The sequence below is a fragment of the Protomyctophum bolini genome, assembly GCF_963924005.1.
Source record: "Protomyctophum bolini genome assembly, chromosome: 7".
NCBI classification, from domain to species: Eukaryota; Metazoa; Chordata; class Actinopteri; order Myctophiformes; family Myctophidae; genus Protomyctophum; species Protomyctophum bolini.
The window spans coordinates 7657848-7684020 of NC_137868.1; the positions used below are offsets into that span (position 1 = coordinate 7657848).

Here is a 26173-nt window from a genome sequence, read left to right on the forward strand (position 1 = left end):
AAAGCCGGCCATATAACTGATGAGGACCGAGGCCCTGCCCGGCCCGACTAATTAGCAAAGATTTTAGGCCCGACCCGGCCCTAAAACGTCGCGTCGGACAGGTTGGGTTTGGGCAGAATTTGAGAACTGTACACAGAGCAAAAGGGTAACGCCAGTCTATGTAATGTGTATTCAGAATGTAATGTGTATTCATAATGTATAAATACACAAACAGACAGAACATAACTATTATTTTTTATTATTATAACAAAATGCAATATATATATATATATTTTTTTCTTTTCATGGATTCCGAGCCCAGCCCTACTGATTACCAAGTACATTTTAGGCTCAGCCCGGCCCGAAAACCTCGGGTCAGGTCGGGCAGAGTTTGAGAACTCTAGCAATCCTAGAGAGCCACAATCAGTGCCTGTGTGAGACCACAGTGACCAGGATTCACACGCTGTCGGGACAGAAACCTCCCATCGCCATATTTCATTTCTTTTTTTAATGTTCCGGTGAATGAATGTTCTACTTCATCATACAAAAATAATTATAGCGAAAATAGCAGCTCTTCAAGCTTGTAGATTTGTTATTTTCACTCATTTCCATGTAATTGTCTAAATAAGGAAAAAGGAACGGTTTTGGACATACAAGGTTTCCACCAGCATGGTGTTTGACTTCCTGCTGTCAGGGCTGACCAGCAGGGGACTCAAATAATCAAATCAAATCAAATGTGTCCCCTGTCCCCTTTTGCACCGAAGTCTGACGTCAATATCGGTAGAGGGTGCCAAGTACACGGCTTCATGTACTTTTTATTTGCATTGTGCCTCATATAAGAACTAAAAAATAAAAATAAACAAATCTGTTTCACTCTCATCGATACGAAAGAAGTGACTGTGAGGAAACGCTAATGTTACTGCTGCCAAATTAGTTACATTTTTGCTAGAAACAGACTGTATCAAATATGACTGTCATAAAAGATACAGAGACAATATTGTCAAGACAGTTTTTTTTATTTTTGGAACACAATGCTCATATGAGATGATTTTAAGAGGACCCCATGTTATTCTCCATAGAGAAAAACTTCCCTGGACCAGGGGATGAGCGAGTGACGTCAGGATTCTATATCCTGTTATTTAGCTCCTGGACTGAATGACTGATTGCAGTGTGTGTTCTTCTCCATGCTTTCAACAGATTGGCAGCCTGCAAGGTCTGTTCACCCTGAGGGACAGCAGGGGGCGCCCTAACAGAGCTGCCCTGGAGAGGAGGCTGGCTGCCACAGCAGAGGTGAGGGAGTGCTCTCTCTTAGAAAGCAATGCCACCATGTATTATACATGCTCTACAGTCCTGTGTTAAAACAATACCACCATGTATACATGCTCTACAGTCCTGTGTTAAAACAATACCACCATGTATACATGCTCTACAGTCCTGTGTTAAAACAATACCACCATGCAGAAAGGCTCTACAGTCCTGTGTTAAAACAATACCACCATGTAGAAAGGCTCTACAGTCCTGTGTTAAAACAATACCACCATGTAGAAAGGCTCTACAGTCCTGTGTTAAAACAATACCACCATGTATACATGCTCTACAGTCCTGTGTTAAAACAATACCACCATGTATACATGCTCTACAGTCCTGTGTTAAAACAATACCACCATGTATACATGCTCTACAGTCCTGTGCTAAAACATGTACTTGACTAAACATGTTGGCATCAGAATATTGTCCTTTATCTCCTGCATATTCAAACTTTTTTCTTTCTTTATTTTTTCTTTTTTGTAAATGAACGCCTTACTTGATCATGCTACACCTACAGTGTCACACCAAAGCATAAAAAGTGGCAGATGCAAATGAGCTGATTTTGCTATACTTTTGAATTTGAATCGTGAAAAGTAAGAGTTTTGGACATTGTTGAAGGTTTCCACCCGAGACAATATATACTTAAAGTACCATATTTGCCCCCGAGTTGCATTAAAACTATACAGTATTGAAACATGGACCTACAGTATACTTAACCCATTCTGACCTGAGATCAGATTCATACGAGGTTTCCACTGGACACACACTGGTCTGATGAACCCATTCTGACCTGAGATCAGATTCTAAAAATGTCAGTCTTTCTTCGATTTTTCAAAAATAGCAGACCTACAAGCTCGTAGCGCGCCACTCGGTGGCGCGCTATGAGCTTGTAGATCTGCTATTTTTCAATAGCTAAAGCATAACATGATGCTAACACCAAAAGGGGTGCCCGTTCAGAATGGGTTAAGTAAAGTGAAAGTACCAAAAATAAGTACAGTACTTCGTTGCTGTCCAAAACCTTTCAGGATTAAAATTCTCACACAGCAAAAGCAGCAGATTTACAAGCTCGAGCTTTGTGTATCTGCTACTTTTGATGCTTTAGTAGTGTGTATAGTATGATGAAGTAACACAAAAAAGTTCTAGAATATGGAGATAAGAGTTTTCCGTTTCTGGTCAAGTTTGTACCATGACACCATCATCACAGCGTGTTAAGTGTCTGTACAGATTAGATTCTAGGGGGCATAGAGAGTGGCTGTTGGCTGCTGTCATTACACCAGCGACAGCGAGCACACATTTTAATGCTATGGAGAATGGATTTGCAGAGTAGTGCGATTAACCCATTTTGGTCGGGCACCCCTTTTGGTGTTAGCATCATGTTATGCTTTAGTTATTGAAAAATAGCAGATCTACAAGCTCATAGCGCGCCACCGAGTGGCGCGCTACGAGCTTGTAGGTCTGCTATTTTTGAAAAATCGAAGAACGACTGACATTTTTTAGAATCTGATCTCAGGTCACAATGGGTTAATCAGACCAGTGTGTGTCCAGTGGAAACCTCGCATGAATCTGATCTCAGGTCAGAATGGGTTAAGAGCGTTTTAGACGTGGCTGTTTTGATGTGTTCAACATGGTCCGTGTCGTCGAGGTGAGTTCACACTCCAGTGGTGGCTCCATATTTTTCTTTTTTTTTTACACTTGCATGTATATGCAAATGACAGTTAATTTGGCTTGCGTTGCCATTTTAATCAGGCCTAGTGTTGATTAGGAAGAATTAGGAGAGTGCGTGCGTGCGTGCGTGCATCCTTGCATTGCTATACTTGTGAGAGCCATATGTCTGTGTCCCCCCAAGTATAGTAGAATTTGGGAAACTACCCGCTTCGAATGATATCAACCCGAATCACTATAGGTTACTTATCAGTTATTATCACTTGAGCCAGCAGGCTGGCCTGAACCTACTGCATGTATACTGGCTGCGATTAGGGAACACAGCAGTGGAATTACTGGTGCCGAAGCTAAAACGTTGTGAAACTGACTTACATGGCCGGGTTAAGACTGATATGAGGTTAGGGGACTTACATGGCCGGTTAAGACTGATATGAGGTTAGGGGACTTACATGTTGGTTAAGACTGATATGAGGTTAGGGGACTTACGTGGCCGGTTAAGACTGATATGTGATATGAGGTTAGGGGACTTACGTGGCCGGTTAAGACTGATATGTGATATGAGGTTAGGGGACTTACGTGGCCGGTTAAGACTGATATGTGATATGAGGTTAGGGGACTTACGTGGCCGGTTAAGACTGATATGAGGTTAGGGGACTTACGTGGCCGGTTAAGACTGATGTGAGGTTAGGAGACTTACGTGGCCGGTTAAGACTGATATGAGGTGTTAGGGGACTTACGTGGCCGGTTAAGACTGATGTTCGGGTAAGGGATAAGGTTATATATTCAGGGTTAGTGTTAGTAATAGTCGGACAACGCGACCAACGCCACGTCGGACGTCTCCGCGTTTCCTAATCACAGCCAGTCGGCTCTAGGCGAGCCTTCGAGTGATAATAACATACTGATGATTATCGGTTGATTTTCTTTCGAATCCGCTAGAGGAATAGACGTTGTGATTGTGAGGAATGTTCCTGGTCCTCACTAGTAAAATGGTGGTTATGTGGTTGTATAGATTTTTAGACTCGGGGTTGATTTATACGTGTGTGCGTTTTGCTGTTGCGCAATCCAGAACAGCCGATCCACCAAGCACCGGCGCTGCGTGTTGTTGTGAGCGATCTTGGGTGCGTGATACATGGCACGGAATTAAACTCAGGTTTCCAGGTCTGGGTTCAAGATGCCAAATATAAATACATACCGGTATACTAATGCCATTCGTGAAGTTGCCGTTCCAAAACGTTTATGTCCTCACAAGTATATGAATACAAACGTATGTGTGCGTGTGTGTGTCTGTGTGCGACAGAGCTGAGGGGATGTTTACCTTGCTTGTGTGGACCCCAGTTCCCCCCAGGCACCCCTTTGTGCCTCCTCCCCCTCCTCCTCCTCCTCCCCCTCCTCCTCCTCCTCGCCAAAACCGTTCTGCATAACCCTCGGAGCATGCTGCAGCCTCCTCGCCCAGCTCCGTTGCCAGGGAAACTGTCACCCGCGGTGACATCCCATGACAGCACAGGGCAAAGACTGTGTGTGCGCGCGTGTGGGGGGGACGGGGGGGACGGGGGGACGGGGACGGTACGTGCAGCGCTGTCCCTTGTCCCTTGACTAGCCCATTTTGGGCGGGGACCCCTTTTGGTGTTAGCATCATGCTTTAGCTATTGAAAAATAGCAGATCTACAAGCTCGTAGCGCGCCACTTGGTGGCGCGCTACGAGCTTGTAGATCTGCTATTTTTGAAAAATCGAACGACTGACACAGAAACATAGCTTTTTCAGAAAACTGTCAGGATGTAGAAGACTATTTTTAGAATCTGATCTCAGGTCAGAATGGACTAGAGTGCTCTTGCAGTCTCTCTGTGGAGGAGGAAGTGACATACAGTTACAGTATATAGGACTGTACTGTAATACTGCTTAGACCAGTGGTTCTCAGAGTGAGGTCTAGGGGGATCCGCACAGTTCCTCCACATTAATTGGACCCTTAACGGGTCTCTATGACGCTTGAGAGTGTGACAAAATGGAACCAATTGGACCCTTATGGTTCCATTTTGTTACACGCTCTATAGACTAGTTATTATGGGGGTCCTTGAAATAAGGAAAAGGGGGGAAAACGGAGATTCCGCACACTGTCTTCACTTAACAGCAAAACGTAATCTCAGCCTGGTACCACCTGGTACCTGATGAAGGACCTAAACGTTGTAATAAACTGCTTGTTTGCTGTGAGTGAAGACAGTGTGCGGGGTCTCCATTTTTTCCCCCTGTCTCATGCACTGGTTTGCCTGCTCCTCACCTACGCGCCTGCCCCAGTGCAGTAGGTGTACTGCAAAAGGACCTTTTTGTTCACACAGTCCTTGAAATAAATCATTTTTGAGAACCACCGGTTTCTAGACTGATGCTAAGTCGAGGTTCTTGGCTTATACTGTACCTGCGGTCATCCTGTTTTACTCTTTGCATTGGATGTTGTGGTGTTTACCTTGCTCATCCTACGGCGCCCTGGATAAGATTGTCTGCTAAATGCCAAAATTTTTCATTGAGATACATGAGCTCAGCTACATTCAGCTGCTCTGTCCTTTGACTAGAGTGCTCTACCGTTCCCTCTACCAGTCCCTCTGTGGAGCCGCTGGCCTTTTACCAAACCATGACCCAGGCAGCAGCCCTGCAGCAGCAGCGTTGCCAGAGTTTGTGAGATAAATAAGCACACCTAATGAAAACCGAAGCGACCTCGTGAGCACATCTATTAACGTCTGCTATTTGGGAATGGCTTACAACGCGCGATGTGATGTGTTGTGAGCTTGTAGATCTGCTATTTTATAATAATTAATAAAAACACAAGCACATGAGCTTACAGATAAGATTCACTTATTATTTTGGAATTGTGGATTAACAGTTAATTGGACTAATTGATTTAATTTATAAAAACAAGATCAATAATTTCATAAAATAATCTTCATGAATGTACCTGCACTCACACAGACATAAGTGTACTGTATGTGCACTGTCTTTGCATGTGTGATTTGAGAGAAAGAGGTAGTATTATAGAAATGACATTCTTCAGTGTGTGTGTGTGTGTGTGTGTGTGTGTGTGTGTGTGTGTGTGTGTGTGTGTGTGTGTGTGATTAATTGAAGTAATTTATGCGCAATTTCCAGTGACTCCATGTGTGGTTCATGATTTCATTAAACTGTAACTTTAATTACTTTTCTACCATCGTAACTTTAGGTGAAAATGAATGAATGCAGTGTAAAAAAAAAGTACCATATTTGATAATGAATCCCTCATTTAATGGATTGCACAAATAATGTCGTGGGATAATGAAAAATGAACAATTGCATAGTTGGACGACGTTGCTTCTATACAAAATTAGGCCACACATTTCACCAGCTGTGGTGCAGGCTCTCTCACTTAGAACCCCAGCATCCGTATTCTGAGGGAGCAAATATAGCAGATCTACAAGCTTGGCTATTTTTTGGCTATAACAGATCTGGTGTAGACGTTGGAAAAAGTACAGACTAGAGTACAGTGGCCCAGTTTAACCTAAAGCCGAACACATGAAGCCATTCAAATCTGCTATTTTCTTTGTCAGAGCATAAATTAATAGAACATTGTATAGAGAAACATTGTCCAGTATGGATGAACCCTTAATTGACTTTCTGCTGAGGACTGTGACTGTTTACTGTTGGCTCATGTGGGTAGACTATCTTGTAGATCTGCCATTTCTGGCACACAACTATAGGTTGGGATCTTGGAACTTGATCCAACATGGAGGAACCGCAACCGGTTCCATGACATTAAATTGGAACCGTTTCTGGAACCGGTTCATCACACTGTCAGAGCTGGTGTGTGTACAGTACACTGCTATACAGTTACAATAGCCAGTGGTTCTCGAACCTTTTACCTTCAAGGACCGTAACACTGAGAGCAGGTTCATTTGGTTCCGTTTGTAAGCCCTCAGAGTTACAGACCAGTAAGGGTCCATTTGGCACCCCCTCGAGTAACCCAGGTCACTTTGAGAACCACGACAATAGTATGTATGCAATACTGTATATCTATACTACCGTATGGTTGAATTTGTGTCTATCAAAAACTTTAATGAAGGCCAAAATTATATCGGAGAAAACAAATAGGACCTGTTTCGTAATTGGACTCTTGATAAAAAAGAAGTTAATTAAGTCCTTAGCAGACATTGAGTTAAGAGGGAATCGTTAAGGAACCTGAACCATTAAAGTCCTATAAAGGATCCCAACCCAACGTGCAACACCGTCATACAACGGACTATAAATTAAGGAAGGAGGGGGGTGGGGTGGTGGGGGGCTGTGGCAGCGGTCTAAATGAGCCCTTAATTGCCTTTCCGATTGAGGTGTGTGTTCTCTGTCTACGCTGGTTCATGTGAGTGGACTAATCCCGCCTAGTGAGAGCTTTAGTTCAGAACCAAGGAAACACTGTCCCGACATCGCTCACTTTAACCCGATTATAGAGCGTCCCTCTGTTGGTGTGGATCACGTCCCACATACGCCTCCACCAATCTGCCCCTAATAGAAGGCCTTTTAATTGCATTCTTTTGGGGGGGGGGTGAAAACAGTCAATATTCTAATAGGTTTATGGAAGAGTTTTATTTACGGAGGGGTTGTGTGCGGGGCAAACGCAATTAGTGTGCTAGCTACGATAGTTGGCCTCCTGCCAAACAAAGGCCTGTGCTACAGTGTGTTCCCCACCCACCCACTACCGTCCCCCTCCTCGCCCTGCTTATAGAAGCCTGGTTCTTTTCCCCAGGTTGCATCAGGTACTGCCTGGTATTATGTACTGTATACTGGACTATACTGTACTGTACTGTAGGTACTATACAGGTATTATGGCATCTGGCTGGGCATCGTTACATTATATTAACCTCACATTATATACCAGTGGTGGGAAAAAATACTCATTTGTACATGTCTTACTCAAGTAAAAGTATCAATTCCTGCAAATGATAGTAGAAAGTATATATAGTCATTATGCAGAATGTCCCGTTTCACACGTTTTCAAATATGAAAATCAATTGAAAATAGCCGATCTACAAGCTCACAATGCGTCGCAATACTGACGCACTGTGAGCTTGTAGATCGGCTATTTTCAAAAGGCCAAAATGTATATATGGCTGAAGTGGTTATTGTTTTGGTAATGTTATGTTTTGTAATAATAATGAAAATGTACTAGTAACTAAAGTTTTCAAATAATTGTAGTTCAGTAAAAATACAATATTTGCCTCTTGACGTACTGTAGTACAGTAGAAGTAAAGGTATTGTAAATTGGTACAAATACTTCAAAATTGTACTTAAGTACAGTAAGTAAATGTACTTAGTTACTTTCCACCGCTGCACGTAACCATGGAAAGCCTGGACGACACAATGTAACTTTATCCAGCATGAGATAGCACATGAACTCTGTCTGCAGCCGTATCCTATACTAAGGTGATCCAACACAGATAACATCAATTAATCCCCTAATGCTCCAGAGGTTCCATGTTTAATGTAAATTCCAAAGTGTGTACATCGTTTAAGTGCATGTTATTCATGTTGTAAATATGGTCGCTAATGTGGGTTAGCGACTAGAGCTCTGAACGGCATGAAAACAACGTCAAAAACTGTCATGGCGGCCTGGGCCGTGGCTCAGTGGTCCAGGTCTGGGCTGTGGCTCAGCGGTCCAGGCACCTTGGCCGGTAGCCCGAGCCTGGCAGTGTGCCGCGGGTTCGACTCCCGATCCCGACGGCCTTCACAGCATGTCACTCCCCCATCGCTCTCTACCCCGTTTCCTGTCAGACTACTGTCTGTCCCTCTATACAAAATATACATATACTGTCATGACAGCTTGTTTACAACCGAAACGGACTTCCTCTATCTGACTCCCTCTTCAAAATAAGAGCCACTTGTAATGATTAGTCAACACTAGTTTTATTTCTAAGTCTATACTTACCGGACGTTCAACAGAATGTGTGTCAGGATACTCTAAATTCCTGTCTCAGCTCTCGCTACGCAAACGTGCCTCGCATGCCGCGCAGCAAACATTTTGACGACGCATGTGCACTGGCTCACCAGTTATGTGTACCGCTGCACATGTCCCCCCCCCCCCCCCCCCCCTTCCTGAAAAGTAAAGGTTTTGGACATATACAATATGGACATACAACTCGTTAGGAACGCTGATCTGTTGCATGGTCAGTCACCATGAACACAAGCTGAGCTGAGACTATTCTCCATATGGGGAGGAGATCAGACTGAAGCCCACACGCCTGGTCCACAGCTACACATTGTTCATGAGACGGAGAGAGAGAGAGAGAGAGAGAGAGATTGAATAGAGGTCCATGAGACAGACAGAGAGAGAGAGAGAGAGAGATTGAATAGAGGTCCATGAGAGAGAGAGAGAGAGAGAGAGAGAGAGAGAGAGAGAGAGAGAGAGAGAGAGAGAGAGATATTGAATAGAGGTCCATTGTGTTTTCTCGGGGGGGAAAGTGTAGGTTTTGCCACCATGTAATCCCGACCCATGCAGCCTCTCTCTCGGCAAAGCAACAATTAGCCATTGTGTTAATCGCACTGCTAATTACATAATTACAGAGGCTGTGGAAAACAGCTCGGCAGAGACATCTGAGGGCTCTGAGACTACACGCCGATAAGGCCTTAACACAAACGCTTAAATGCGTCCGCACGCACAGTCGCACACACACACACACACACACACACACACACACACACACACACACGCACACACAGCCTGTGCCTCTGCACAGGCTACACACTATGCACACAATCACACGTGGTATACATATCGTTGCTGGCGGGCAGAAACCCTGTATCTCCATATTCTAACTTTGTGGGTGTTTTTTTTTCGTGTTTTTTGCCCTACTTCGATCACACTACATCGTCACACAAAAATAAAGCATCAAAAGTAGCATATTCACAAGCTCGAAACGTAAATTTATATCCTGAAAAATAAGAGTTTTGGACATATGAGGTTTCCACCCGGCAGAGATGATAATCCTTCTATGAATCCACAACATCTCTTGTCTCGTTCCCCAGTGTTCAGAGTGCACATGTCTATGTGACACTAAACACAGTAAGATCACTCTCTCTCCTCTCCTCTATAGTCTCTCTACCTCCATCTCTCTTTACCTGACTCCAGAGTCCCTATCCATTAGTGGTGAAAAGTACATAAGTACAATGTTTTGATACTTTTACTTAAAGTAGCTATAAGCAATAATATGTAAAAAAAATTGATTACCTTTTTTTTCTTTCTTTGTTTTTATATTCAGACAGTGAGTAAAACGGTCCCAAAAACAATTTAGTCTCTGTGACACATCTAGGGGCCGCAATCTGCATTCAAAGATTTTGACTAACCAACCAGGAAGTAGACGGGCAAATAGACCAATTGCATTTTACCCATTGCTGGCTGTCTGAATTCCAAAAAGGTCATTCAAATGTTGACACATTATTGCTTATAACATCTTTAACTTGGTTCTGTATGTGTTTTGATTGCGAATGCAATGAGCACTTACTATGAGACCTAGCAGATCATGTCTGTGTGTGTGTGTGTGTGTCCTTTGTGCCCATATATGGAGCTGAGTGATTTGTTTGTGATTGATGCAACACACTCCATATTTGGACGTATAGCTGCTTTGGGGACTCCTTATATGGTTATGGCTAAGTTAAAAACTTAACTTAAAAATAACTTAACTTAAAAAAAGAATAACTTAAAAATAAATCTTAAAAAAACCCAAATATGTACGAGCTGCGTTCGCTTCCCGCGTTTGCACGTCTTACTGGTACTTCTACTCCACTATACATCTCAGAGGTAAATATTGCACTTTGTTGCGACCGAAGGTCACAGTTAACTGTATGGAATCGTACAGTTTTTTTGTCCGTCCGTGTATCACTCAAAATCCCCATACATTGGGAGAGCTCCCATATATTGTGACATCACTATGACATCATCAGGGATGATAGTAAATCATAGTAAAAGCGACCTCCTGTCGCAATTAAGCCCAACTATGGAGATCCCTGATGTAATCAATATTAGTATATGGATATATGTCATCATCTGTTCTGACATTCCATATGTTGATCCTTCCCCATTCATCCTTCCTGTTCGATGTCTCCGTTTTGACTGATACCTGTCCATTTAAACTCTAGACGGGCCCCAAAGTTATTAGTGCAGCTGCGCCCAGCAGCCGGCGAAAACTAGAGTTCTCAACAGGACCGTAAATGAAGGCCCGGCCCTACCTGGGCCCTCATCAAACCCTGTACACTCAGGACACTGCCCCCGCTGCCACCCTTAGATCTCCATATATGGAGCTGACTTGTTCTGACATTCCATATTGTGTTGATCTGACCTCATCAAACCCCGTACACTCAAGACACGCTCCATATATGGCCTTCTCGCCCTCAGGTGTCTTACTTGTACTCTCACTACAATTATTTGAAAATGTTTGTTACTGTTACTTTGGGTGAAAAGTAGTGAGTGTCTACTACACTGTAAGTTGGCGACGGTATAGTGAGGGTTGCGCTGAATTCTGTGACCGGAACTGAAGGCCCTTCCCAGAGTATGGGAAGGCATTGGAACTGAGGGCCCTTCCCAGAGTATGGGAAGGCATTGGAACTGAAGGCCCTTCCCAGAGTATGGGAAGGCATTGGAACTGAAGGCCCTTCCCAGAGTATGGGAAGGCATTGCACGCACATTGGCTTAAAGCCATACCTACTAGCTAGTGCAGCGACTGAATATAGACCAGCTTGCTCCACCAGCAAAAATCTGAGTTCTTCTTCCACCTCTGCCCTCCACCCCCTCACTCTCTCCTCTCTGTCTCACACACAGTTGATCTCCCTCTCCCTCCCTCTCTCTCTCTCTCTCTCTCTCTCTCTCTCTCTCTCTCTCTGTCTCTCTCTGTGTCCTTTCATACCCTTCTTAAACACATCTCGGGAGTTTGTTTGGCCAAACAGTTGCTCACGTGCACGTCATAGCAGCACACACACACACACACACACACACACACACACACACACACACACACACACAAGGAGGCATACAAGTTCCCTTCTGACTAAAGTCCTCACTGACCTTTGTTAAACGCCTCAGACACTGACCCCTTGGCAGCGTCTGACATATACCCACGGGGAACTGCTAGTGTACTTTAATCACGCACGTACGTACGCGCGTGCACAAACACACACAGACACACACACACACACACACACACATCACACACACACACACACACACACACACACACACACACACACACACACACACACACACACACACAGTAATGTTCCTAATGCAAAGTCATGGAGTAGCTTTTAGCTGGACAGCAACAGCAGGGCCAGCTATATAACACAATGTCTGAGGTTGGTGTAACTACAAACTATAGCCAATCGCAGGGCAATCATCCTCCCAGGTTCGATCCAAAGTAAGATAATCAGTTTTGAACTTTTTGTAATCAGAATCTACCATCATAACCCCCCCCCACACACACACACCCCCCCCCCCCCCACACACACACACACACACACACACACACACACACACACACACACACACCTAGCCCCATGCCTTTTCATAATCGCAAGAAACCCCCAAAACAATATTGTCATCAGTTTGGATATAGTTGTAACTGTACGTTATGTCTCTCTGGACAGCATGTGCCCATGAGATAAAGAGAAAGAGAGAGAGAGAGAGAGAGAGAGAGAGAGAGAGAGAGAGAGCGAGAGCGAGAGTACATCCTGATCTGGTCAAAGAATAAAGAAGATTAGACTATTAGACGACGATGACCTTTCATTCATAATGTGTATAAAGTGAGTTTTGTACTGATATGAGCTCATACTGTACTAGCCGAGTGTTGCGCCTTCCTGTATCCATTTGTGACTATACATTTGACTGAGGGACTGCCAGGTTTACTTCTGTGGTACATTACACCTAGCTACATGTTTAAGCATTTATTTCATATTTGCGTGTCAATTTCAGCACTGACATTTATTTCAGACATGCTCTAGTGTGTGAAGAGTTTGCCTGTTAACTCATTTAAAAAAAAGCTTTTCTCCTCTGGTGAAAAGCTGGAGTTTGCGCGATGGCAGGCTCTCAGTCAAATCTGGTCAGATTTTGTCCTCTAGTCCAGTGGTTCCCAAAACTTTTCATGTCAATGACCCCCAAAATGAGCCTGCGGACCCCCCATTTGAAAACATATACCAAGGACCCCCATCAGAGAATATCTTTACGGCTCTAGGGCCATATAGTTTGACCTGAATTATAAAATGAAATGTAAAATGAAACTTAATTTATCTCTGACAGTGTACAAATGGAACCAAATGTCCATTTGTACACTCTCTCAGTTACAGACCCATAAGGGTCAATTTGGTTCCTAACTATCATTTAGCTGGGGACCCCCTGGAACTCCCTTTTGAATTAGTCTTGTTAATAAGACACAGAGACAGAGAAAACTATCTTTAGCCTTAGACGTATAACATCTCTAATGTTTAGCTCTGTCGGTTGGCTTCTGGCTTCTTGTTCTTTCACTCTCTCTCTACTTTCATTTTCTCTCCCTTTTGACTGATATTGGAATATTATAGAAACGACATTCTTTACTGTGTGTGTGTGTGTGTGTGTGTGTGTGTGTGTGTGTGTGTGTGTGTGTGTGTGTGTGTGTGTGTGTGTGTGTGTGTGTGTGTGTGTGTGTGTGTGTGTGTGTGTGTGTGTGTGTCTGTCTCTCTCTTCTGGGACATTTTGTGTGCATGCTTGCTTTTGTGTTATTTTATTTCCTTTACTTATTATTTTTTTTCCCATTTCATTTTTTTTCATTTTTCATTTTTTTTTAAGACTCCAGTCACATCCGCAATCCGGTGGCCCTATAAGGAGCTTTCACGCTTTTTTGGTTTACTTTAGATGTTTAATACCCCTCTCCTTTGTGTCGGGGAGCCGGGGAGGCGTTAACCCATTTAGGCCTGACGTCTGAAAACCCCATGTTTCTATATCAGTGCTTCTCTAACTATTTCATGTCAAGGAGCCCCAACATTATATGGATTTGGCCGTCAAAAACGTTTGCTCTGAAAGAATATATATTCCAAATTTGCGAAAATTCCAAAAATCACGATTTTTTAAAAATAGCAGACCTACAAGCTACAAGACAGTGAGTAAAACGGTCCCAAAAACAATTTAGTCTCTGTGACACATCTAGGGGCCGCAATCTGCATTCAAAGATTTTGACTAACCAACCAGGAAGTAGACGGGCAAATAGACCAATTGCATTTTACCCATTGCTGGCTGTCTGAATTCCAAAAAGGTCATTCAAATGTTGACACATTATTGCTTATAACATCTTTAACTTGGTTCTGTATGTGTTTTGATTGCGAATGCAATGAGCACTTACTATGAGACCTAGCAGATCATGTCTGTGTGTGTGTGTGTGTGTGTGTCCTTTGTGCCCATATATGGAGCTGAGTGATTTGTTTGTGATTGATGCAACACACTCCATATTTGGACGTATAGCTGCTTTGGGGACTCCTTATATGGTTATGGCTAAGTTAAAAACTTAACTTAAAAATAACTTAACTTAAAAAAAGAATAACTTAAAAATAAATCTTAAAAAAACCCAAATATGTACGAGCTGCGTTCGCTTCCCGCGTTTGCACGTCTTACTGGTACTTCTACTCCACTATACATCTCAGAGGTAAATATTGCACTTTGTTGCGACCGAAGGTCACAGTTAACTGTATGGAATCGTACAGTTTTTTTGTCCGTCCGTGTATCACTCAAAATCCCCATACATTGGGAGAGCTCCCATATATTGTGACATCACTATGACATCATCAGGGATGATAGTAAATCATAGTAAAAGCGACCTCCTGTCGCAATTAAGCCCAACTATGGAGATCCCTGATGTAATCAATATTAGTATATGGATATATGTCATCATCTGTTCTGACATTCCATATGTTGATCCTTCCCCATTCATCCTTCCTGTTCGATGTCTCCGTTTTGACTGATACCTGTCCATTTAAACTCTAGACGGGCCCCAAAGTTATTAGTGCAGCTGCGCCCAGCAGCCGGCGAAAACTAGAGTTCTCAACAGGACCGTAAATGAAGGCCCGGCCCTACCTGGGCCCTCATCAAACCCTGTACACTCAGGACACTGCCCCCGCTGCCACCCTTAGATCTCCATATATGGAGCTGACTTGTTCTGACATTCCATATTGTGTTGATCTGACCTCATCAAACCCCGTACACTCAAGACACGCTCCATATATGGCCTTCTCGCCCTCAGGTGTCTTACTTGTACTCTCACTACAATTATTTGAAAATGTTTGTTACTGTTACTTTGGGTGAAAAGTAGTGAGTGTCTACTACACTGTAAGTTGGCGACGGTATAGTGAGGGTTGCGCTGAATTCTGTGACCGGAACTGAAGGCCCTTCCCAGAGTATGGGAAGGCATTGGAACTGAGGGCCCTTCCCAGAGTATGGGAAGGCATTGGAACTGAAGGCCCTTCCCAGAGTATGGGAAGGCATTGGAACTGAAGGCCCTTCCCAGAGTATGGGAAGGCATTGCACGCACATTGGCTTAAAGCCATACCTACTAGCTAGTGCAGCGACTGAATATAGACCAGCTTGCTCCACCAGCAAAAATCTGAGTTCTTCTTCCACCTCTGCCCTCCACCCCCTCACTCTCTCCTCTCTGTCTCACACACAGTTGATCTCCCTCTCCCTCCCTCTCTCTCTCTCTCTCTCTCTCTCTCTCTCTCTCTCTCTCTCTCTCTCTCTCTCTCTCTGTCTCTCTCTGTGTCCTTTCATACCCTTCTTAAACACATCTCGGGAGTTTGTTTGGCCAAACAGTTGCTCACGTGCACGTCATAGCAGCACACACACACACACACACACACACACACACACACACACACACACACACACAAGGAGGCATACAAGTTCCCTTCTGACTAAAGTCCTCACTGACCTTTGTTAAACGCCTCAGACACTGACCCCTTGGCAGCGTCTGACATATACCCACGGGGAACTGCTAGTGTACTTTAATCACGCACGTACGTACGCGCGTGCACAAACACACACAGACACACACACACACACACACACACATCACACACACACACACACACACACACACACACACACACACACACACACACACACACACACACACACACACAGTAATGTTCCTAATGCAAAGTCATGGAGTAGCTTTTAGCTGGACAGCAACAGCAGGGCCAGCTATATAACACAATGTCTGAGGTTGGTGTAACTACAAACTATAGCCAATCGCAGGGCAATCATCCTCCCAGGTTCGATCCAAAGTAAGATAATCAGTTTTGAACTTTTTGTAATCAGAATCTACCATCATAACCCCCCCCCACACACACACACCCCCCCCCCCCCCACACACACACACACACACACACACACACACACACACACACACACACACACCTAGCCCCATGCCTTTTCATAATCGCAAGAAACCCCCAAAACAATATTGTCATCAGTTTGGATATAGTTGTAACTGTACGTTATGTCTCTCTGGACAGCATGTGCCCATGAGATAAAGAGAAAGAGAGAGAGAGAGAGAGAGAGAGAGAGAGAGAGAGAGAGAGAGAGAGAGAGCGAGAGCGAGAGTACATCCTGATCTGGTCAAAGAATAAAGAAGATTAGACTATTAGACGACGATGACCTTTCATTCATAATGTGTATAAAGTGAGTTTTGTACTGATATGAGCTCATACTGTACTAGCCGAGTGTTGCGCCTTCCTGTATCCATTTGTGACTATACATTTGACTGAGGGACTGCCAGGTTTACTTCTGTGGTACATTACACCTAGCTACATGTTTAAGCATTTATTTCATATTTGCGTGTCAATTTCAGCACTGACATTTATTTCAGACATGCTCTAGTGTGTGAAGAGTTTGCCTGTTAACTCATTTAAAAAAAAGCTTTTCTCCTCTGGTGAAAAGCTGGAGTTTGCGCGATGGCAGGCTCTCAGTCAAATCTGGTCAGATTTTGTCCTCTAGTCCAGTGGTTCCCAAAACTTTTCATGTCAATGACCCCCAAAATGAGCCTGCGGACCCCCCATTTGAAAACATATACCAAGGACCCCCATCAGAGAATATCTTTACGGCTCTAGGGCCATATAGTTTGACCTGAATTATAAAATGAAATGTAAAATGAAACTTAATTTATCTCTGACAGTGTACAAATGGAACCAAATGTCCATTTGTACACTCTCTCAGTTACAGACCCATAAGGGTCAATTTGGTTCCTAACTATCATTTAGCTGGGGACCCCCTGGAACTCCCTTTTGAATTAGTCTTGTTAATAAGACACAGAGACAGAGAAAACTATCTTTAGCCTTAGACGTATAACATCTCTAATGTTTAGCTCTGTCGGTTGGCTTCTGGCTTCTTGTTCTTTCACTCTCTCTCTACTTTCATTTTCTCTCCCTTTTGACTGATATTGGAATATTATAGAAAAGACATTCTTTACTGTGTGTGTGTGTGTGTGTGTGTGTGTGTGTGTGTGTGTGTGTGTGTGTGTGTGTGTGTGTGTGTGTGTGTGTGTGTGTGTGTGTGTGTGTGTGTGTGTGTGTGTGTGTGTGTGTGTGTGTGTGTGTGTGTGTGTGTGTGTGTGTGTGTGTGTGTGTGTGTCTGTCTCTCTCTTCTGGGACATTTTGTGTGCATGCTTGCTTTTGTGTTATTTTATTTCCTTTACTTATTATTTTTTTTCCCATTTCATTTTTTTTCATTTTTCATTTTTTTTTAAGACTCCAGTCACATCCGCAATCCGGTGGCCCTATAAGGAGCTTTCACGCTTTTTTGGTTTACTTTAGATGTTTAATACCCCTCTCCTTTGTGTCGGGGAGCCGGGGAGGCGTTAACCCATTTAGGCCTGACGTCTGAAAACCCCATGTTTCTATATCAGTGCTTCTCTAACTATTTCATGTCAAGGAGCCCCAACATTATATGGATTTGGCCGTCAAAAACGTTTGCTCTGAAAGAATATATATTCCAAATTTGCGAAAATTCCAAAAATCACGATTTTTTAAAAATAGCAGACCTACAAGCTTGTAGATCTGCTATTTTTCAATATTTAAAGTATAACATAATGCTTTTAAAACACCAAAAGCTGGTCCCGCCCAGAATGGGTTAAGAAGTGCTGATAAACCCACTTAGATCCCTTCCTGGCCCCGTCACCCTGGCCTGCCAGGCCCGCTTTAGCGGAGAGCTGATCTGTGACGGCCTGCCACTCAAACGGAGCACTTCTGAAGGCTGACACAATGGAGCACAGCCGCACAGATGGGGGGGTGGAGGTGGAGGGGTGAGGGGAGGGGAGGGGGGGCATCAGGGACGGATGAAGGAGGAGGGGGGAGAGGCCAGGAGGTGTGTGAGAGAAGAGGCGAGAGGGTTAGGCTGTATCTCAACTCTGCTCTGCTCTTCTCCCTGCTCTGTCTCGCTTGGCCTCTCACTCTGTTGGACCCTCTCTCTCTCTGTCTTGGCCACTCTCTCTCTTAGCCCCCCTCTCCCTCTCTCTCTCTCCTCTCTCAACAAATAGCCTGCATGAATATCGATATTTCTTTTCTTCGATAATACACTTTTTCATAAAAGAAAAATAGTGACAGTTGGCAATCTGCATAAGCTCATAATGCGGCGCATCGCCTGACAACACTCTTGCTGTGTTATATTACGACGATATCCAAATCCCTCACTATATGTCCAAGTCTCAGGGCAATCTAATCCTCTCTCTCTCTCTCTCTCTCTCTCTGCCAGGGTCTTATACCCATTCCGTCTGTATTTCTATCTTGTACTCATTTGACTTCTGCCCAGTCATATCTCTCTCTCTCGCTCTCTAGCTCTCTCTCTCTCTCTCTCTCTCTCTCTCTCTCTCTCTCTCTCTCTCTTTAGCTCTCTCTCTATCAGCCTGGCTGCTGATGGCAGCAGAGGAGAGAGATTGAATGAAGAGGCGGAGAGAGATACAGAGAGAGAGAGAGAACTAGAGAGAGAGAGATCAGAAGGTAGAGAGGACAGAGAGTCCAGATAGAGATCAGCGGTGCGTCCAGGCGAGCAGGTTGGCGTGCCGCGCCGCACCTTGGCGTGACGTGCGGCTGTAAACGGCGCCCACTCGTTGTTATAATGGGTCCAGTCTGCATGGGCCCGGGCCCAGGCTCCATCCACTCGATGTTATAATGGGTCCAGGCAGACAGTCTGCATGGGCCCGGGCCCAGGCTACATCCACTCGTTGTTATAATGGGTCCAGGCAGACCGTCTGCATGGGCCCGGGCCCAGGCTCCATCCACTCGTTGTTATAATGGGCCCAGGCAGACAGCATGCATGGGCCCGGGCCCAGGCTCCATCCACTGGTTGTTATAATGGGTGCAGGCAGACAGTCTGCATGGGCCCAGGCCCAGGCTCCATCCACTCGTTGTTATAATGGGCCCAGGCAGACAGCCTACATGGGCCCGGGCCCAGGCTCCATCCACTCGTTGTTATAATGGGCCCAGGCTACAGCCTGCATGGGCCCAGGCCAGGCTCCATCCACTCTATGTTATAATGGGTGCAGGCAGACAGTCTACATGGGCCCGGGCCCAGGCTCCATCCACTCGTTGTTATAATGGGCCCAGGCAGACAGTCTGCATGGGCCCGGGCCCAGGCTCCATCAGACAGTCTGCATGGGCCCGGGCCCAGGCTCCATCCACTCGTTGTTATAATGGGTCCAGGCAGACAGTCTGCATGGGCCCGGGCCCAGGCCCAGGCTCCATCCACTCGTTGTTATAATGGGCCCAGGCAGACAGTCTGCATGGGCCCGGGCCCAGGCTCCATCCAAGTGACAAGAGCGTGTCTGATTGACAGGAGGGCTCCGCTAGCCGTCTCCTTCCCAGGGGTGGGTGATGGGGGGCGGGGGTGATGGGGGTGTAGGAGGGCAGCGGAGCCCGAAATGTCAGTGCTGATATCTGGGCAACTCCGGGCGTCTGCTCCCCTCCTATCACACAGATGCAGCTGTCTGCTGTGCCCTCCACCTGCCTGACTCACTCACTCACTCACTCACTCAGTCACTCACAGAGAGGCAGGGGCCATGTTTGCATGCATCTGTGCACACGAGGGGCACAGAGGCCCCTTCTCCACCGCTTGTGAATGTTGGGTTGGGTTATTGTTGATTCTTAGTCAATGAGCCTGAGCTCCACAATTTGTGTTGTTTATAGGGTCAATATAAGTAAATTAATATAACCCTTCCACAGTAGTAGCTTATATATTTTGTGATTTTTTTCCCCCCCTATATAATGCCGATTTTGCATATACAGTATTTAAATGTACAATTTCAGAAAACTTGTAATACAATAAATCCTTGTCTCGTGTAAGTAATCAACTGTTTCATGGTGATATGAGTTTCATGGTGGTGGTATTAATTATTTGTTCACTTATTCACCTTATTCACACACACAACAAAATGTGTGATAAATATGAAAAAGCTACTACTGTGGAAGGGTTATCATGTATTCATTTACTTGTTGACCCTATGAACATTGTTCTCTTCGGTATGGTTTTTGCACACTCAATTCATAATTAACATTCCAATTTTGTAGCTCTAGCTGGCTCATGGACTATAAGAACCAAAAAGAACTGAACCGCGGTTCCCAACCGGTGGACAAGGGCCCAGAGTGTGCATTGAGGAACCGGAATCCATCCCAGTTGGAACCGGTTTCCAGAGCCTCGGGTCTGTGGCTCCTTTTCCACTGGGGTCGAACCCGTTCGGTTCTAATGTTGAACCAGTTCAGAGTGTTTCCACTGGGGTTGAACCCGTTGGGTTCTAATGTTGAACCAGTTCAGAGTGTTTCCACTGGGGTTGAACCCGTTGGGTTCTAATGTTGAACCAGTTCAGAGTGTTTCCACTGGGGTTGAACCCGTTCGGTTCTAATGTTGAACCAGTTCAGAGTGTTTCCACTGGGGTTGAACCCGTTGGGTTCTAATGTTGAACCAGTTCAGAGTGTTTCCACCGGGGTTGAACCCGTTCGGTTCTAATGTTGAACCAGTTCAGAGTGTTTCCACTGGGGTTGAACCCGTTCGGTTCTAATGTTGAACCAGTTCAGAGTGTTTCCACCGGGGTTGAACCCGTTGGGTTCTAATGTTGAACCAGTTCAGAGTGTTTCCACTGGGGTTGAACCCGTTGGGTTCTAATGTTGAACCAGTTCAGAGTGTTTCCACTGGGGTTGAACCCGTTTGGTTCTAATGTTGAACCAGTTCAGAGTGTTTCCACTGAAAATGAATTGGTTCAGAACCCTCAAAGTTGGTTTGGAACTGGAACCCAAAATAATGGCCGCCGGTTCCGTGAATTAAGCACCAAAGTTCCAAGAATGAACCAAATTGAAAATGAAAAAGTTATTTTGGTGGAAACGGTTTGCTGTCAGACTTGAAGAAAGGTCTGCCATACGATTGCAATAACATGTATGCAACGCACCATGTACAGTATGATTGAATCTGTGTTTAACAAAAATAAATATATAAAATGATATATTTGAAGTCTGGAGCACTCTGGTGGAGCTGTTGCCCCCGCGACCCGACTCCGTATATAGTTAAAGATGGATGGATATTTGAAATACACGACAATCGTCAAAGGGAACCTGTAAAGGAGTCGGTCGTTAGGAGGGAATTCTTAACCCATTCTGAACGGGAACCCATTTTGGTGTTTAGCATCATGTTGTGCTTTAGCTATTGAAAAATAGCAGATCTACAAGCTCATAGCGCGCCACCGAGTGGCGCGCTACGAGCTTGTAGGTCTGCTATTTTTGAAAAATCGAAGAACGACTGACATTTTTAGAATCTGATCTCAGGTCAGAATGGGTTAATCAGACCCAGTGTGTGTCCAGTGGAAACCTCGTGTGAATCTGATCTCAGGTCAGAATGGGTTAAGGAAATTGGAATCGTTTAAAATCCTAAAAGGATCCCAACCCTGCAGCAAAATGGTGCATTTAGCTGCTTTTATCCAAAGCTCTTTACATAGACTGTGCATTGCATTCACCCATTCACTCACACACACACACACACACACACACACACACACACACACACACACACACACACACACACACACACACACACATTCATAGACCGATGGAGATGGAAACCATGCAAGGCTCCATCCTGCACATCGGGAGCAATTACTGGTCACTTCGGCTATGCAAAAACCTGCTTGATGCTAGTGTCTACACTATAGAAACACACACACACACACACACACACACTTCTATCTTTCATCCTCGTGCTTGTTTGTGTGTCTCTCTCTCTCTCCCTCGCTCATTCTCTCGTCTGTTGCTCTCATCATTACCTCTCTCTCTCCCTCAGAGTGTATCATGCTGTCTTTCACTATTCACCCTTTTCTTCCCTTCCCTCGATCTGTTCACAGCATTGTTATTTTTGTGTGTGTGTGTGTGTGTGTGTGTGGTTGGGGGGCGGGGGACACTTTTCAATTACAGTACTTTGATTCCTCCCTTTCCTTTTTGACCACCACTTTCTCTCTCTCTCTCTCTCTCTCTCTCTCTCTCTCTCTCTCTCTCTCTCTCTCTCTATCTCCCCATCTGGCCGTGTATTCATTGTGAGCAGAGAGATGTCAGGTTCAGGTGGCCATCTTTGTGTTTTAGATGCAGACTTTGCATCACAATGAATGGCTCACATTGTATTGAACCGTCCACTGAGGGAATGTTGTTATTTCCGTCAAGTTATTACCTTCTGCTATACTTCCTTTATTCGCTGTTTCATGAGATTGAGCTTTTGTCATGTTTGTATAGTCTGTCTGCCGTGTGTAATTTTCTTTTGTTTCTTGCGCTAGTTGCTCGTGCTCGTAATCCCTTTGGTTATGTTTCGTGTGTCTCGGTGCACAGATAATCTGATATATCAAATGTGATATCATATAAGAGCTGTGTCTCGATGCATAGATAATTTGAGATATCAAGTCTGATATCAGAGATGTGTCTCGGTGCACAGATAATCTGATATCTCATGAGCAGAGCCACACCGCCATACTAAATGCAATGGCTTTGCAATAAATGGTAATGGTCAATCTGAGCTGAAGAGTCTTAATGAACCAGTGTTTTCATGCCTCAAAGTACAGATCTGGGATCAGTTTTAAGTTTCTCAATCCGCATTGTGAAAAGCCAAACCCGTATATCGACTCAGCAGCCAGGGAATTTTGATAAGTCGACGCACCTTTTTGTGATATGGCAAAATAATGGTGGTTAAATGACAGTACATTTAGGCATGTTTGTCATTGTTGAACGCACATCATGCAGAGGGTGAAACTATCGTACAACTATGATCATTATCTTAAATCTGGCAGCACTGACTCTGAAAGTGTAAGCGTGCATGCGTGCCTTGCGCGTGCGCCACTGTGAGTTTCCTGCTCTGCAATTGTGTGCATTTCTTGCAGTTTTCTTTTGTCCTGTATTTGTGTGTAGCCTACACTTTTCACTGCTGCGTGTGTCGGTGCGTGCATGCGCATGCGTGCGCAGCCTGCCTGTCATGGCTGGATGATGAATGCGCAGACAGAGGAGGGGTCAGTGTCACAGACAGTGTGGTCAATTGCCCCTCATCCCCTGAGCCCAACCTTGAGCGAGCTTCCCTAAAGAGCCTCAATCTGCCATTAAGACACACACACACACACACACACACACACACACACACACACACGTACACTTGCATTGCTATATGACCTACTTGTGAGGACATCAACATTTTAGGACATACATTTTATAACCGACGAAGCTTGTTATTTGCAACTAAATATAAGGCACAACTGCAATCCTAACTCCTAAACCTAACAGCTATTCTATACCTTCCGCGATGAATTCACATTAACGTACATGTGCACGCACTGAGCACGATTATGACGAGGTGATGAAGCGACGTCATTATCTTCCGACACGAGGGTCGATTTCTCAGAGCGTACAAAGTCATCAACCCTGTATGAATGAGGCGTCGCCAAAATAAAGGTCTCATCGTGTGAAATAATCTCATCATTAGTTCACGTCGCTCCTGGTGTGTAATGTAATCTTAACCCATTCTGACCTGAGATCAGATTCATACGAGGTTTCCACTGGACACACACTGGTCTGATGAACCCATTCTGACCTGAGATCAGATTCATACGAGGTTTCCACTGGACACACACTGGTCTGATGAACCCATTCTGACCTGAGATCAGATTCTAAAAATGTCAGTCGTTCTTCGATTTTTTTTAAATAGCAGACCTTCAAGCTCGTAGCGCGCCACTCGGTGGCGCGCTATGAGCTTGTAGATCTGCTATTTTTCAATAGCTAAAGCATAACATGATGCCAACACCAAAACGGGTTCCCGTACAGAATGGGTTAACTCTAAAAATATTATTTTTGGCTGTGGGGACATTTGGCCCTCAGAAGAATAGGAATACAAGTGAGCACGCACGCACGCGCACACACATGCACATACACACACACGTGCACACACACACACACACACACACACACACACACACACATGCACACACACACGTTCCCCAGTGAGCGTGTGCCATTAGTAGCTGGCAGGGCCCGCTTTGACAGAGAGCGATTAGCTCCCTATCATGTGTATTGATCAGCATGTCCTGGCTGCTCCTCCACAGGAGGGGAGGTGCGAGGTACACCGCCACACGTCCAATCAAATCCCCATTATGTCTGCTCATGGGTGCTCCGGCGGTTTATGGCAACGTATGGAAACGTGTGTGTGTGTGTGTGTGTGTGTGTGTGTGTGTGTGTGTGTGTGTGTGTGTGTGTGACCTGCAAGGTACCGTGTTGTGTTCTTTTGTTGTGTTTGTCGTTAGTGTTTATTAGTCAAGTGTGTTTGTGTGTAATCATATGTGTGTGTAATCTATAACCAGGGACCGGTGGTGGGAGATGAATTCAGGAGTTTTCATTTATAGAAATAGTTCACCCAAAAATATTATTAATTACACACCCCATGAAGCCTTGAATTTATGCAGATGATTTTTTTAAATATTTTGTTATGTCTCTTTCCTACGGTAAGCCACTAATTGGATGACCGGGACGGGTGCCCGACGGCTGCTCAGTCTCCGCCAGGTCAGGTGGGTTATCGTGGCCTCCTGGTGGCGCTATAATAGGCCAGTGTGAAAAGGGTGCCATTTCTTCTTGCACGGAAGGACAGACGGACGGGGGTGAAAACATATTCAATAATTGATTAAAAAAAAAGTCAATTTTGTGGGTGAACTAATCCTTTAAGTAAACATAGCAACGCCACAATATGAAGAAAATAAATAATAATAAAAAAAACATCTACTTGAGTAAAAGTACAAGAGACATAGATTTTTGAATAGATGATAATGATACAAATTAACTAAAGCTGACAAATTGTTCTAGTGAAGTAAAAAGTAGTATAGAGTATAGAATAATAAAGCATACAATGGAAATACCAACATTTGACTTAAGCACAGTTCTTGAGACTGAGTAAATGTATTTACTTTGGACCACTGTGTGAACATGTATTGTTGTGTCAGGCACACTACACAGGACTCTCATGCCCGGCGTTTAATGCTTTTTTTGGTGGCTTTCGCCTTTATTTTATATTTCTTATGGAGGGACAGACAGTAGGCTGACAGGAAATGGCAGTAATGCACTAAAGGCCGTCGGGATCGGGAGTCGAACCCGCGGCACACTGCCAGACTGGATTACCACCAGCCAAGGTGCCTGGACCATTGAGCCATGGCCCAGCATTTAATGCTTTTCTAATGTCACATAATGTCACATTTCGGTTCAGAATGACATTTCAACATCAATGTGTTCGTTAACGGTGTTAAAAGACTCTCTGTTGCATACTTTGTGCTCCCAGCCTCTCTCACACATCAGCAGCAGGTATACAGTCCAAGATTGTTGCCTCAAATCAAGTACATTTGATAGGTTTTTCATCATGAAACAGGCTGCATTTTACTAGAGAAGCAATAGATCTGTTGTTGTTGTTGCCATCTATATGTTCCGGTAACATACATACATGCAGTGTGTTTATATAGCTTAACGGCTCCCCTCCATGTCGCTCTCCCTCGCCTCGTCTCCGACCTGCTCCTGTTAATTGAGTCTAATTGAAGAACATAAAGTGGAATAAAGCAGCGAGGCTTTCAGGACATAAAAGACCACCGACTGGCCCTGAACGCTATTTATTTCCAACCCCCTCCACTTCAATTTAAATTTGTGCGCACCATAGTGGCACTGGTGTGTGCGTGT

The 26173-nt window shown here is 44.5% G+C and overlaps 1 protein-coding gene across 1 annotated transcript in view; it reads left to right on the forward strand.

Moving 5' to 3' along the window:
* The window catches only part of LOC308317991 (PC3-like endoprotease variant B), a gene marked incomplete at both ends in the record, with an annotated part of 228145 nt that overhangs the window by 31272 nt on the left and 170700 nt on the right, over nucleotides 1-26173 (forward strand). Inside the window, one exon of the mRNA XM_080767339.1 lies at nucleotides 1177-1269. Coding sequence (XP_080623465.1) covers nucleotides 1177-1269 — 93 coding nt within the window. The remainder of the gene's footprint in view (nucleotides 1-1176; nucleotides 1270-26173) is intronic.